The sequence below is a fragment of the Pollachius pollachius genome (genome assembly GCF_949987615.1).
Source record: "Pollachius pollachius genome assembly, chromosome: 18".
NCBI classification, from domain to species: domain Eukaryota; kingdom Metazoa; phylum Chordata; class Actinopteri; order Gadiformes; family Gadidae; genus Pollachius; species Pollachius pollachius.
This window is the reverse complement of record NC_136951.1, coordinates 6,745,632-6,761,176: the sequence shown is the minus strand read 5'-3', so window position 1 is coordinate 6,761,176 and position 15,545 is coordinate 6,745,632. Positions and strand designations below refer to the sequence as shown.

Sequence of the window (15,545 nt, the reverse complement as noted above, 5' to 3'; positions counted from 1 at the left end):
CAAACACACAATGCGTATGTTTTCTAATTGTTATTAAACCATCCACGCAATTTTTACTAACAAGGAAGTCGTACCCTCTGTGGTGAAACCGGAGTGTGCATAGCCTGGTGGTGATGGCACAGGCAAGAGCATATTCTGAAGGTACGGCCACACTGAACGCGTTACGCGCGTTAGAGGCGTAGAAAATCGGCATTTTTGCATAGGGAACCATTGGTTTAGGCGCGTGGATGCAGGGCCGATGCTGGCCGTTTAGGTGCCCTACGCGAGCGGGGGGAGGGGAGCCTCTTTTTATATATTAGGTAAAAAACATATAATAGCCGAAATTGAGTGATAGGTTATGCAATTAAGAAAAAACAACGGTGGGCCTCTTCATAACTAATTTAAATATTTTTTTGTGATACACAATGATCAAGCGTCAGGTTAGGCGCGTTACACGCGTATCTTACGCGCGTAACGCGTTCAGTCTGGCCGTACCTTGAGTCCCCCAACGGCCCTGGTTGAAACTTGGGTTGCATTTCCCCTGGGAATGTAAGACGTAAATTCATATAATGTATTTTGAGAGCTAGGGGGCGCCTCACTCTGACGTTTCAGATCTTGTAGGTACAACACTGGCGGACATTGAGAGGAGAGGACCGTCGAGAATGGTTCATATTTTTCGCCAAAAGCCTTCAACCGGAAGATCACTCATTAAACAATAGTTATTAATAATAATTAAAGTGTGTAATTAATCATTACTGACCATTAAAGCGTTCACAATTGATAACCCCATTCGATGAGTGATGTGAATTTAGATATTGTTGCTGTCCGATTTGTAGCCTACTGCATGTCAATATGCAAACAAATAATAATAAAACAAATAACTGCTTGCCTCTCAACGAACACATACAGAGAAAGATAGATGCAAACACATACACTTCAATGTCTTTATTTGTGTCCGCATTTATAAAATACATTACAAGGGCACAAATATTTTCAGCTTCAGTACATATGTGTGTGTGCGTGCGTGTGCGTGCGTGTGTGTGTGTGTGTGTGTGTGTGTGTTTATTTTCTACCTTCTGTGGTAAGGTTTTCGTTTACAATGCTTGGTTTTACTGTGTGGGTATGTGTGTGTGCGTGCGTGTGTGGGTGTATGTGTGTGTGTGCGTGTGTGCGTGTGTCTGTGTGCATGGGTGTGTGTGTTTGTGTGTGTGTGCATGTAAGTATGTATATATATATATATATATATATATATATATATATATATATATATATATATATATATATATATATATATATATATATATATATACATAGGAAAACAAAGGCAGTGTCTTTCGAAACTTTTCTGTTCCTGTACTAACAATTAATCTTCAGTTTTCGAACAAAGCATAAAGCAGCATGGCTGGACCGTCCGTATTAACCTGAAACAAATGATAATTTGGTCGGGTGCTTCTATACCAAGTGTCTTGCTATTCAATTGTGTACAATCAGCGTGGTTGGTGTCTGTGGGAATGGAACCCCTCATGCTGCCAGTGCTTATGCCATACTCCCCTCAACTCCTCAAAAGTTACAGCACCCCTTGTTGGTCGAAGGGCATTTTGACACGGCTTGCATGGATAAAGGATGAACATAATAAAGCACCTAAATAAAAATAGTGAACGTGGTGATATTACAATTACGGCTCATATTCTGTTCATCACTTTATTTAGTCTTTCCCTAAATATTCTTTACGTTGAATATTTTTAGCATCGTTATTGAGATCATTGTTTCACAAAATATCAATGAATATTCTGTACAGTCCAGATAGGGACGTTGCAAGACTCCACATTAAATAAAATATCGCTGCTACTGCCATACACTCACTGTAGTTTGAACAGTTTGCCTGTATATATGTCAATTATGGCAACCATTCACTCATGATCATCCATGGAAGGAGGGATCCCCAAATCTGCGTTCCTCCTGATGATATCTTCCTTGCTAATTAAGGGATTTTTTTGTTGCCCTCTTGGGTGCTAGGGTCAGGGGGATGTCATAAATATATGGGATTCATCTACACACTGACATCTCCTTTCCAGGATCCCCGGGCAGCAGGAGCCCCTCCATCCATCCATGCATTGGCAGTGAATGGCGATTGTCTTGCGCGCCGCTCTGAGTGCCTTCGGGCGTGCGTGTGCGTGTGCACAACAATAAAGGAGAGTTTGTGCGGATGCAGTGGTGGGGAGACAGTATCGGCAGATGAGAGAGATATAGAGCGAGCTAGTGATACCGAAATAATTATTAACAAACATACAGTTAGAAGACGTGTTAAGGGTTCAGACTTAAAGACTAGGTTGGCTGGTGGTAGTTGAACGCACCGGGGCTTTAACACTGGAAAAGTTCCCGTGTCTTGACGCGTGGGAGTGGGAGGACAGATCGTGACCGACGGAGACGAGCCCCACTCTCACAATGGCAGGTAATACAACGTTAAGACGGACTTATTGAACACATGACACACCAGTCAATTAATTATTATCGGTTTTATTTTGTATGCAAAGTTTCTAATGATTGTGTCGGAATGTGTTTGCAATGACTGAGGCTGCTAACGTTAGCGGAGCAGTTTAGCCTCACTAGCCAGCAAACTAACTTACTCCTGGCTAGCTTGAGCTATCAATGAGCTATCCGAAGCTCAAGAGTTTCATTGCTTTGCATTGGAGGAAGCTAGCCCTGGCTAGCGTGATCTGGAGCTAACGTTATCGCGTTCACTGGCCAGGCGTTGGGTCCGGGAAGCTAACGCTAGCGGTGCTAAGTTAAAGCGTGTGTTTCTCTGCAGGTGTGGTTACTAGAGATGTGTGTGTGTGCGTGTGCGTTTGAGGCAAATCACATCCACACTGAGAGCTGGATGCAAAGTGTGCTTTAGCTTTTGCAAGTTGATTGACAAAGTTTTGAACGGACCTGAACATGGAGAATGTGGCTAGACAGCGCTAGCATCAACTTTGACATTGCAGCACTGCTGCTAGACAGCATGCCGGGCCCACTTTGACTGATCACATTATAATATTCAATTTATGAATCGGCCTTAAGTGCACTCGAGTGCGTTATCCGATGTTCAGACTGCAGCCTGAATTAAGGATTAGGAAATATAGACTGGGTGTGGATGCAATATGTATCCGTTTGCAAAGCATACCTTACATATTTGTTTCTGACTGTGAACATGTACTACAAGTTTACAATCTGCATGTTTCTGCATATTATCAAATATCTCTCCATGTTAAACCGTGTGTCAAATTTAGCAACTCCATGCATTGTTGCAATACTGGATAGTGAGATCATGGCAGTATCTAACTTGTTTAATTGTGTAATATACCCTACTTTATCAAAACAATGCAGAGTGTATCGTTGTGCAATGTGCATTGTCAGTGTATAACCTGTTAGGCCCTTAAGGGAAATAGACGTTTGCGTGTTTCAACTTGAAGTCAGTGCATATTTATGCAGTCTTCACTACCATGTAAAAATGTTGGTTATGTCATAATGTGAGATTCTGTGGAACCTAGGCAGTTATTCATCGCTGATGGGGGTGTGGCATATTGGAATTTGCACATGAACATAGATCCTGATCTATGTTATCCATTATTATCAATCAACACATGCATACTCAGTAAGGTATCTTGTTGGGATGGAGTAGTCATTGGATTAAACAGTTATAAACGGATATGTTTTAATACTGCGACACCATTTTTGCTATATTTTATGTATAGGAGGTGGGAGTGAAGACATGCAGTGGTGTTTTTCTCAGGTCAAGGGAGCCATCGACGATGATGTGGCTGAAGGTAAGACACACACCTGAGGATTTCACTCTTCATTCCTGGCCTTCGGTCGGTCCTTCAGCCTGGTCTTGGTGCTGGGACTTGAGTCTGTGTGGAACTGAAGCTCAGGTTGAATTAATGGGAATGGAAATGCATGTTCTCTGAGGGCTGCAGTACATAACTGTGTGTGGTTGATTTGAGGGATCTGTCTCACTTTGCTCCACGTCAGTGTAATCATGGATTAGGAACAGCACACACTGTATTGAACATGTAGAATTCACTGAATTATCTTGAACTCTATTAGGTCTGCCATTGTAAGTAAGAATATGTTCCCAATGCCTCGGATAAATATAGGTTAAATACTAAAACTATGAATAGTATTATGCGTGAACCGTTCCACAAACCCAGTGGTCCATAATCACTGACCGTGTGTGTACCAGTGACACGTTTCACTCCTGTCTGCAATCACACCGGGGATGGAGGTGGTCAGGGACAGCTGTGTAGCCTCACTTAGGTCCTCAAAGGCTTTCAGAAGCAGGACCATCTCCCTCTGAACCCCCTGCCAACAGAGCTTCAGGGCAATAGCCTACACAAAGAAGACCAACCACAACCTTTAGTGTTTGTGTCTGTGCGTTTGCGAAGTAGGTTAGTTCTAATTCTCTGTCTGCACTACATACCCTGACATCCTTATGCCCGCGGCCTGGCTGGGAGGACCACTCTGGTTCCTTGACGGCTAAACAAACGAGGGATTAACTGAACGCCGGTTGATCGTGGTATTTTTATTAATGCACTTTGTGTACGGGTATATTATGCAACGTGTCAGATTATTAGTTTGAAACATTCAAAAGTGAACGACAATAGCAACAGAATGTGAAGGAATTACCGTTTTGAAGTTATGACAAATATGTATTTTGTGTTGCAGAGATATTTACCTAAAGTAATAATGCAGCCTGAAAACACTGACAACATTTTAGAAAAACCTGTTGTAGTTGTACAACACACCCCAGGACCAATATTTGAAATAGGTATAATATTGTACATTATTAGGTTAGAGTTGGCAATTTGTCTCTGACTGTCTTCCCTAATCTGCTCCAGTGTGCTATTTTCCTATGTTACCCACAATGCCGTGCTTTACCCCCTCTCAGCATCACGGAGCAACATTCGGTTGTTCGGTTGTACATTAATAAGCTGAATAAATGATTGAATGTATTATAACAATATGTATAACGGGCTTCATTCCAGTGTTTCCCATACATAGACCAATGTGTGGCGCAGGGCCACAGAATGAACACCGAGCGCCACAAATTGATTCTGCTTTTTTTTTGTTTTTTACGCGATTTTGAAATATAAATATCCTTCCGTTCATTCATCTCCGCATAGCACTCTTTCTCCCTGTCATTATAGTTCACACATGCACACGCACACAGAGACAAGCGCGCATACATGCCGGCGCACGCATACATACGTGCGCGGGTACACTACCACTTATTGGTTAAACCCGCGTATCACTGATACATGCACACACACTGACAGCGGTGCCGGCGATTTGAATTCGCTCTGCAGCAGGGACTGGAGATCGGGAAGATCAGGAAGTGGGCCGATCCACTTTGAAAAGTATTTTGTGCGCGATTGGGCACAACACATTGCTACCTGGTCTGTGGGAAACACTGCATTCATTCTGTAAATTAGACATCTAGCGTTATTCTACGATACCCCAAACGGGCGATACAATGTAAACTATCTCTTTGTGAAAACAGCACAAAGTGCTAGCTTGGCAACACTAGTCTTAGCTCCCCCAGCAGTGCATTCTAGAACATACAATGGCAGTTGTTTGCATGTTGAAACCCAGATGCACCAGCCATATCTGGGCTCCCCGCAGCCAGAATGGACCACATCGTCAGGGGTAACCGTGACTACCTGCCCGTTTCCTCATCGACTGGGGCTAAGCCTTGCCAGCTGTACGGAGATCATGGCCACGGCCCAACCGAGAACCGAGCAGTTTTCAGTTGGGAATGAAACTTAATATCTGATGCTTATGTTGGAAGTTAAAGTGGTTTAAAGAACTACTCCTATTAAAGCACATTGTCACTGCTGCAGCAATGTCTCTGTGTGACATAGTTGATTCTACAGGAATTTAGCCCGGGTAATGTGAAATACGACTTAAAATGGTAAAACATAACCTGGGGTGCGCAATAGATAACAATTGAATAGTGTTTTATGTCGAGACTGGGGGAGGTACCGAAGACCTTTGGGAGGAACTGTGCATTTCTTGTTTCTTACAATGGACTCACTCAATGTACACCACAACCCTCTGGAAAAATGTATGGCATACTAGTTGGATATTTGACCAGTTGCACCCTTTTTCTGTTATATTCAAACATTATACTATGTATAACAATTGTGATGAGCCATCTTTTGGTTTGATAGAACCTTGATAATTGCTTTCTTGTTACTAAACCAGGGGCAGTGAAGCGCTCCTGAGACTTGAAAGGGCAAATTAAGTGTGTGTGTGTGTGTTACAGCGGACATCATCTCAACGGTGGAGTTCAACCATTCAGGAGAGCTGTTGGCCACCGGGGACCGAGGGGGCCGCGTGGTCATCTTCCAACAGGAAGTAGAGGTGCGTTCCATACCCATATCGACAGGAAGTAGAGGTGCGTTCCATACCCATATCGACAGGAAGTAGAGGTGCGTTCCATACCCATATCGACAGGAGGTAGAGTTGTGTTTCATACTGATTCCAACAGGACGTAGAGGTAGCCACATGAAGTAAAGGTTAGTTATATACTTATACCAATAGGAAGTAGAGAACAATGGTTCAGAGTGAAAGGTCAATTTGACCACTGCATTGAATTGTTGTGGGTCTCAGCAATTTTTCCTCTGTGATTCTGAGTGTGGTTCAGCACAGCATGGTGATACTATTACAGTCTGTCATGAATTAACAGTGAAGACACAGTGGGCCTGACATCTCATCGACTGACTTCTAGCCTCATTACATGCTATTGTTTCCGATGCATGACTGAATTTATACGAGTAGTGAATGTTGTATTGGGTGTCAGTTTATGAATGGGCTATTATGCATTATCAACTTTTACAGTGGAAAACTGACCTCAATTGTGCACTTATATTTTGTTATACACACACAAACACGCACGCACGCACGCTCGCACGGATGTATATTGTCAAAGAATACAACACAAAAGAGACTAGGGAGACTGTGTCATTAGTAAAGTGGATCTGTTCACCTCGCTGGGAAAGCCATTCATTGGTTTATTTCTGCTCTGATAAATCCAGAAAATCCCATAGTTTCACCGCTAATTTAACCTTTTCATGATCAAATGATGTGGCAACCTCCTTTCTAGACATCTTGTCCCGAATCCCTCTATTAATGTATAGCATGGTAAATATGAATGTGTGACTTCAAGTTCTTTGAACGTAAATGCAAATGGGAACATAGTAATTCAAATAAATTGATAAGGAGAAAAGATACAGGAAAAGTTAATCACAGATCTGCCAAAATTAATTATGTCAACTATCTCTAACCCTGTGTTTCTGAGTGAGTGTGTTTTTGAAACCTATTGATGTCCTGTTCTTCCGCCCACGGCCCCTGCAGAACAAGAGTGTCCCTGAGTACCGCAGCGAGTACAATGTTTACAGCACCTTCCAGAGCCACGAGGCCGAGTTCGACTACCTGAAGAGCGTGGAGATCGAGGAGAAGATCAACAAGATCCGCTGGCTGCCCCAGCAGAACGCCTCGCAGTTTCTGTTGTCGACCAATGGTCGGTGGCTTGTTTCTTTTGTATTTCACTTTAATCCCCACCTTCAACTGTTGAATAAGCTTTCAATGTATCACTGTGTGTCATCCTGGGACGCTGCCATATTTGGGTGTTTTCCTGCTTATCATAATTCTATCGCTCCAAAGAAATATCCCCGCTTATTCCTTTTGTTTATTTTATATATCTCATCAGACAAATATTAACCGTGCCTTTTACTTCAAACCAAGGGATAAATGTTTCGGTTTGTGCTCTGAAGCGAGCTGGGATTTCAGCCTGTGTGCGGCGGCCATGCTGCCTCCCTCCGTCCCCCATCTAAAAATAAAACCGGTCCACTTTATATTGGCAGGGCGCCCGTGTTGTGGCTGAAATTAATCTATGTTTTGTGTTTCGCTCTATTCATCCCTGCCGCAGCAATTTGTTAAACATTGTCCCTACCAAGAATGCTTCTGCTGTACCTGTAGCCTAACCTTCATACGTCCTTCAGCATGAGGCCCATCCACAAACAGGCTTTTAATTACACAAATAAAGGTCTGAACTCAGGACTTTCAGTGCCTTTTTCTAGTTGTTACGTAATCCGTGCCCATGTATGTTGTCTTAAAAGGTCAACTCAATTTATTTTATTTTGAGTTGACCTAAATTATTACTTTCTTTTAAAATGTTCCAGATAAAACCATCAAGCTATGGAAGATCAGCGAGCGCGACAAGAGGCCAGAGGGCTACAACCTGAAGGAGGAAGACGGCCGCTACATCAACCCCGGTAACGTTACATCACTGAGGGTGAGTCATCCACATTAGCACTGACAGTGAGCATCACCACCTGCTGGGTTTACAATGCTCATTTTTTTACTTTACCATTTTTATTAGTTTGAAGGTTTATAAGAACTCCGGCAACAAACGTTAATTCCCTTTGGGAATGAACAAAGTACCTATCTTAAGCATCAGTATTTAGGGTTTGAGGAAACAGGCCAATTTGATTTGTAACCTTTTCATATGACCTAGATTTCGATCAAAATCTGTGTTTGGTGTTGTATGTTGGCCATTGTTGGTTTGTTTCACTCTTCTCTGACACTTTCCAGAGAAAATGCACTTCAACGCACGTTACACGTCACTCTTTTAGCATCGTATTATGGACAGTTGTATTATTCAATGACCTTTCTATAGTACATTTCGATTGGAATTCCTGTTTCGTGTCAAGCGTGTTTGATTCTGTCTGCCTGTAATTGCTCTCCTAGTTATCTTAGGAGAAGGATAACCTGTACTACATTCCTTTCAGTCTGTACACTCGAAAGCCATTCTTTATATTTAGAAAACCTCCATACCTGTAATTTCTATTCCCCATTCTTGATTCACATAGTCTGACTAATAGTGTTTTTTTATGGTCATCACATTCTTGGACCATCCTTCTGCCAATGTTTTACACGTCAATCAGTGTGTTTACATGGGACAGCTAGATCAGATTAAGCCTTATACCGATTTTGCTACTCAAATGGACCGTGTCAATTATCCGAACGTACATGGCCTTTAAGAGATCGGATAGTGGCCGGAGCATGGCTGATTCCGCAACCCTAGGTGGCGCTGTAGCCCTTTCAACAAGAGGTTATAGAGACACTTCCGGTTGACCTCTACGTCCCAGCAACAACAAACACAGGCGGCATTCGAGAAAGATGTTTTCAGTAGACAGCTGTCAGTTCACTTGGGCTCCATGTCATTTCTCTGACGCTCCATCGTTCCGACCTCTCGGTGGTATGCGGACTCCTCCGGCGGCGGAGCAGCGGGAGGAGTCCAGCCGGAAGAGTCCGCATACGACACGGAGTTCGGAACAATGGAGCGTCAGAGAAATGACATGGAGCCAAAGTGAACTGACCGCTGTCCCGCATACGGCAACAATCCCTTTCTCCTCCATGTAGTGTTTCAATCTTGACTTCAGAGAGTCAAAGCCAAAATTCCTTTCCCCCAATTCCTTCTCCACCATGGCCGAGATAACCCCCACTACGAGTCTTTGTTGTGGAAGTACCAGAGAGTCAGAAAACCCGACGCAGTCTTTAAGATTCATAATGTCAGAGAATATCCCCGTGAGTTTGGTCACGGCGCAATGAATGAATAAAGATCGTATACACGTCAGAAGAAAAAAAACGTTTATTTTGTCAGATGTGCCCGAAGTTACTACTTTACAACCTCGTTGATGACCAATGTTTAGGAGAACATGTACTTTTAATTCAGCCTTGGGGGAAATCGAAGCGTGGTGTGTACTAAATGCATCTTGATGATGATACACTTCTTGTAATGGCATGACACCGGCTTCCTCCATCTTCTGAGTCACCTTTTTAAATATATCGCCATTTCTCGTTTCCGACGGCGACAACCATAAACATATAAAGAAACAATTTAATATTTCTATTTAGAAAGAAATAGGAATTGTTTAAATGTCTATGGCGACATCAACATCGTCTCCTTTTACTTCCGGCTCACGTGCCCCGGCGCAAGATCTCGAGTGTGCACAGAGCGCAAAATCCGATACGAGATACGATGCGGGTTTACATGCAGGTAGAAACCGGACTATGATCAAGTTATCTAGGTGTTCTTATCCGATCTCGCCTGTCCGCTCATGTACCGATTTCGTCTTATTCGTTTCTTTATCCGATAATGACTCTGCATGTAAACGCACTGAATGTCACTCTCACACCTGACTCACTCACACACTACTACACTATACAAACGCAATGGTATCCCCCATGGATCTTAGCATTAAACCCCACCTCCTCCTGCCAGGTGCCGGTGTTCCGGCCCATGGACCTGATGGTGGAGGCCAGTCCCAGGAGGGTGTTCTCCAACGCCCACACCTACCACATCAACTCCATCTCCGTCAACTCCGACCACGAGACCTACCTGTCTGCCGACGACCTCCGCGTCAACCTCTGGAACCTGGAGATCAACGACCGCAGCTTCAGTATCCTACGTGTGGTCTGTGTGTGTGTGTGTGTGCGTCTGCGTGTGTGTGTTGGGTGTTTTTGTGTGTGTGTGTTGGTTGGGTGTTTTTGTGTGTGGGGGCTGGCTCTTTATCCTTTAGGGACTTATTATAACGGCAAATGCCTACACCTTTTATCTAGCTTTAGAAGAGCGGTGGAACTGTTTTGAAGTATATTCTTATCTCAGGTGGCCCACCCACTCAACATGGCTATCGGTTTGGTTTGTATTCATATCCAAACCGCATTTTTTGGAAGATCTTCTAAAATCGTGAGTGTATTGTGTTAGCATGTTTACTATATGTAGGGAATGCAGAGTATGATCCACATGTCATGTTCATTTTATTGAAATAGCCCTTAATCACATTTAGTCTCAAAGGGCTTTACGGGCAATATATTTACAACACACCCTAACTCCCTAAATCCCTCCTTCATTGGATTGTTTGGAGTGCAATGGGTGCCATAATTGACATACATAGTAGTGTGACAAAGCAAACACTTGAAACACAATGTACAACAAAGTACAGTATAATTATTGCCGCGTTTAGCTGACCTCTTTAGTCTTTTCTTCGAGTGTCTGCGTTTGTGTTCGTCACATGCGACGGTCGCGCACACCAAACAACCCCCGCGCCTCCTACCTCGTCTTCCCCTTGACCTCGGACCCCTCCCCCCAGACATCGTGGACATCAAGCCGGCCAACATGGAGGACCTGACGGAGATCATCACGGCGGCCGAGTTCCACCCCCACCACTGTCACATGCTGGTGTACAGCAGCAGCAAGGGCAGCATCCGCCTGTGTGACATGAGGGCGTCGGCGCTCTGCGACCAGCACACCAAGCGTACGTCACGCCCAGAGCGGCTCCACACCTGCTGTCTTTGTGAATCGGGGCCCCGGCCCTTTGGTTGTTTTTATTTGATGTGGTTTGTTTAGATCACGAGGCGCGTTAGCGTACCTTGTTTGACTCTGCTTGATGTCTGCTCAATGTGAATGTTTAAATGATGCAACATTAGTATCGGCATGTTCGACATGTTCGACATGTTGATTATTTTTAAACAGATTTTCTGACTATGGGCGGAAGGCTAGTGGGACACAGCATGCCAAGTGTTTGTCGTTCCGTACTGCGCAGCATTTGCAGGTAGCAAATGGGTATATTGGGACAGAACCAAAACGTAGGAGGATGTCATTTGATCAGCTACTGATTGATTGTAGACATGTTAATGGTTTACGGACATGTTGACCGGCTGTGTTTCTGCGACAGCATCGCAAAAGTATCAAAATACTTAACACTCAGATAAGTTAACGATATCTAAGAAATAAAGAAACCAACCAGAGTCCTTATGATTGTGTTTAAAGGTTCTGAATGCGGTGTTCACTGACTCAACGTGCGACCGCCTCTCCCCCCCCCCAGTGTTCGAGGAGCCAGAGGACCCCAGCAACCGCTCCTTCTTCTCTGAGATCATCTCCTCCATCTCGGACGTCAAGTTCAGTCACAGCGGCCGCTACCTGATGACCCGGGACTACCTGACGGTGAAGATCTGGGATCTGAACATGGAGAACCGGCCCATCGAGACCTACCAGGTGGGGGGCCGGAGCACCGAGGACATGTTTTCATTTTTATGTTGGTTAATTTAGACATCTTAATGTAAAGGTGTTTTACCAGTCCAAAAATATTTGAATATCGATTGTAAATTTGGCAGCCCGATACTGAGGTGAATCCGATTGCGGTCTGCATATTTGAATATTTCAAAGAGGAGTCACGTCATTTAAATATATTTATATTATGTTAACATTTAAATGCGTCTTCCTCATGGATCATTTCAGTATTGTGTTCATTGAGAAGATGATTGAAACACAATGCACGTAATCCCTCATTTCCTGTCTGTACCTCCTGAAGAATATCTTATTTTATTGTCATCTGATGTCTGACCACTAGAGGATGTCCTAGCCACAGTAGCCTGAAAGAAAATGCTTTTCCAGAGATTAACTTCTGACCAGTGATGTATGAAACCAGTTCCTGATTTAATTCAGGAATTACCCAAATTAAGATTGACTTTGTATTTCAATACATTCACGAGAACCACTGTTAAAGTTGCAATGTGTAAGATTGAGGCCCTCCTGGGTGTCAGGTTGGAGCCTTTCAGAATGAACTCGAGCACCGTGTTCTGTCCACTCTGACTCACTGTGCGGCTGTTTGACGAGACCTGGAGCTGTTGGGCCGGCCGGGTGGCGTGAGTGGGAGGGGTTTTGGGAGTGCCCACAGTAAGATTCTTGTAAACCAAGAGACGTGCGGACTGGCCAGCCTTGTTTTCTTAGTAAAATGTATACGTTTTAGGATTAGCTTTTTATTGAGGACATTATTGCACTCCCTATCGATCAGCGTTAAACTCAAGATATGTCCAGTTTATTTGAAGCAACAAGCTAGTTGAAATGTTACACTTTAATCCGTTTGTTTTTTTTCTCTCTTTCTCAATCTTCTCAGGTTCATGAGTACCTGAGGAGCAAGATGTGCTCCCTCTACGAGAACGACTGCCTCTTCGACAAGTTTGAATGTTGCTGGAACGGAAACGACAGGTCAGCATAAAATACTGTTAGACCTTTTTTTTGTTCTCTTTCTATTCTCGTTTGAAAGCGCCACTATTTCCCCACCATGATGAGGACTTGCTGAGTAAAGGCCATTACAAGCCATTGGAAAATGAGTCCACGTTGAAACATCCCCGGTGGGAGTGTCCATCCGGATGTAGGTCAACTCTATGGTCCCCTAAATGGACTACCCTAACTGATCCATCTGTCCTAAGTGGATAGATTTAGAAATGGCTTGTAATGACTCCTCCGAAGAATAAAATAGGGGCCTTTTTAAGTTGCATTGTCCTTCTGTTGCTGGCTGTTTATTCTCTCTCTCACACTCACTTCGTCTCCTCTGTCTCTCTCTCTCCCCCCTTCTCCCTCCCTCGCTCAGCGTTGTCATGACGGGCTCGTACAACAACTTCTTCCGTATGTTCGACCGCGCCCAGCGGCGCGACGCCACCCTGGAGGCGTCCCGCGAGCACAGCCTGCCACTGCAGCTGCTGAAGCCGCGCCGGGTCTGCACCGGGGGCGGCGGCGGCGGCTGCAGCAAGCGCAAGAAGGACGAGATCAGCGTGGACAGTTTGGACTTCAACAAGAAGATCCTGCATACGGCCTGGCACCCCAACGACAACATCATCGCCGTGGCGACCATCAACAACCTCTACATCTTCCAGGACAAAGTGAGCGACCCGGACAGCGCGGACGACCTCTCCGCGTCCGACATGATGTGTACGATCTGAGGCGCTCGGCCATTTTGTTCCTCTTCCTCCCATTTGTTTTTTTTATCCCATTTGTTCATGAAAGCCCGTCATCGACCGCGACTCCCACGCGTTTCCCTCACTGTTGAGACCAGTGGTCGCTGGGGTAAAGTCTCTCCCTTGGGCGTGTCTGTGGCAACGCGACACTAGAACCCTCCGACCTTTCAATGACGTGCCATTCGTTTCGTTTCCCATTTTGTTGCTCAAACTCCCGTTACCTGTTTTAGCCCCGCCCCCTTTCCTCCAGTCATGAGTTATTGGGTGTCTGTCTGTCTGTCTATCTGGTACCGGATGCACTATTTTTTTTCTTGTCCTTACTTCTATGAATTTATTGTAATAACAGGAAAATTCTTCGAAAACATACGAAGATTTGGTTATATATTTTATCTTGTGCCATTTTTTTTTTTTTTTTTTTTTTTTTATTATTTCCTCACAAAATGACGTGATGATGTGTTCCCATTTAGCAAGAAAGTGTATGGGTTCAACGGTTCCGCACTGCTCTGTTTTCTATACAGATCATCCTCCTTCTATCCTACAACTAATCCACACACACCCGCCACAGTCATGACAACATTTTGTTTAGGTTTCCATCCCCCCCTAACACACCCTCCATCTTGGAGGGCGTTTGTTTTGTTTCAACGCAAGTCTGAGACACGGAGGGAGGGGTACATCTCCCTCGCGGACCCGGCGGACCCCTCACCAGGTACCGGTGGGTCCCGGTGGACACCATTCAACGAGAGGATCTGTGTTGATACCTCAGACACAGGCGTGTGCTGTCTGTGTCTCTCTGGACATGTTTTGTATTCTTTTCCGCTTTTTTAGTTTTGTCTATAAAAAGGAGAAAGTAAGTCAGGTTTATATTCGAAAACTTGTACAGAGTGTTGTATTTATGGAAAGGAACAAATACCGCACTGGATTTAATGTGTCCGATGAAGCTTGACCTTCCTGTACTTAACGCAAGTATCGTCGTTTCTCAGAATACCAAAACGCTGAATCAGTTCTTCTTAATACCGTAAATATATGAACATACAGTAGTTGTCTTTGATCGGTGCCATATTGTTTCCTTGACACTGGATGCCATCGCTGCACTGGCAACTAAAGGACCTGGTCTTCTGTGTCCTTTTTTTAAATGCATAATAACTTCTTGGCTCGAGGCATTACGTTGATTAAAGATGTTTGTAACTACTGTAGACAATATTGTTATCATGTTGTGGTACAATATAGGATGCACTAAAAACAGTTGATGTCTCCTAGTACCTCATTTAAATGTTAGCAAATTTTCACAATATTGTCTCCTGTTTATGAATTTGACAAAGACAAGTGCGTTTTCATTTTAATCTATATAACAGAAGTTAATAAATTAACTACTTTTTCCATTTTGTGAATGACTGATTTTTGATGCATTTGTAGCTATGTGAACCTATTCATATTTATTTTAATTAACATAATTCATATTGATTATGTCAATTGTGTGGGACTTTTTCAATCATGTGGAACGGTAGAGAAGCTTTACACATTGAATCTTTATCGAATAAAATATATGGCATGTTATAAGTCACAGATGACGGGCCTGAGCTAATAATTAATCATAGCACAGATTTCTATAGAAGGGATGGTTTTTGTTGTACTGTTCTAACATTCTCCGGGCAAATTTCTGGGCCAGGAGTGGTGGGGTCAGATTTTATTTTCTGCGTAATGGGAGTCTTCGTCTTTGTTATTGT

General features: G+C 43.7%; 1 protein-coding gene across 1 annotated transcript; it reads left to right on the top strand.

Moving 5' to 3' along the window:
- Nucleotides 1-2,178: 2,178 nt before the first annotated feature.
- LOC307089670 (serine/threonine-protein phosphatase 2A 55 kDa regulatory subunit B alpha isoform-like) lies at nt 2,179-15,198 on the top strand. Its single transcript, XM_079756059.1, has 10 exons — nt 2,179-2,431; nt 3,714-3,785; nt 6,284-6,381; nt 7,375-7,540; nt 8,202-8,314; nt 10,307-10,484; nt 11,175-11,339; nt 11,910-12,079; nt 12,981-13,072; nt 13,458-15,198. The coding sequence occupies exons 1-10, from the start codon at nt 2,425-2,427 to the stop codon at nt 13,804-13,806; spliced, it is 1,410 nt and encodes a 469-aa protein (XP_079612185.1). The 5' UTR covers nt 2,179-2,424; the 3' UTR covers nt 13,807-15,198.
- The last annotated feature ends 347 nt before the right edge of the window (nt 15,199-15,545 follow it).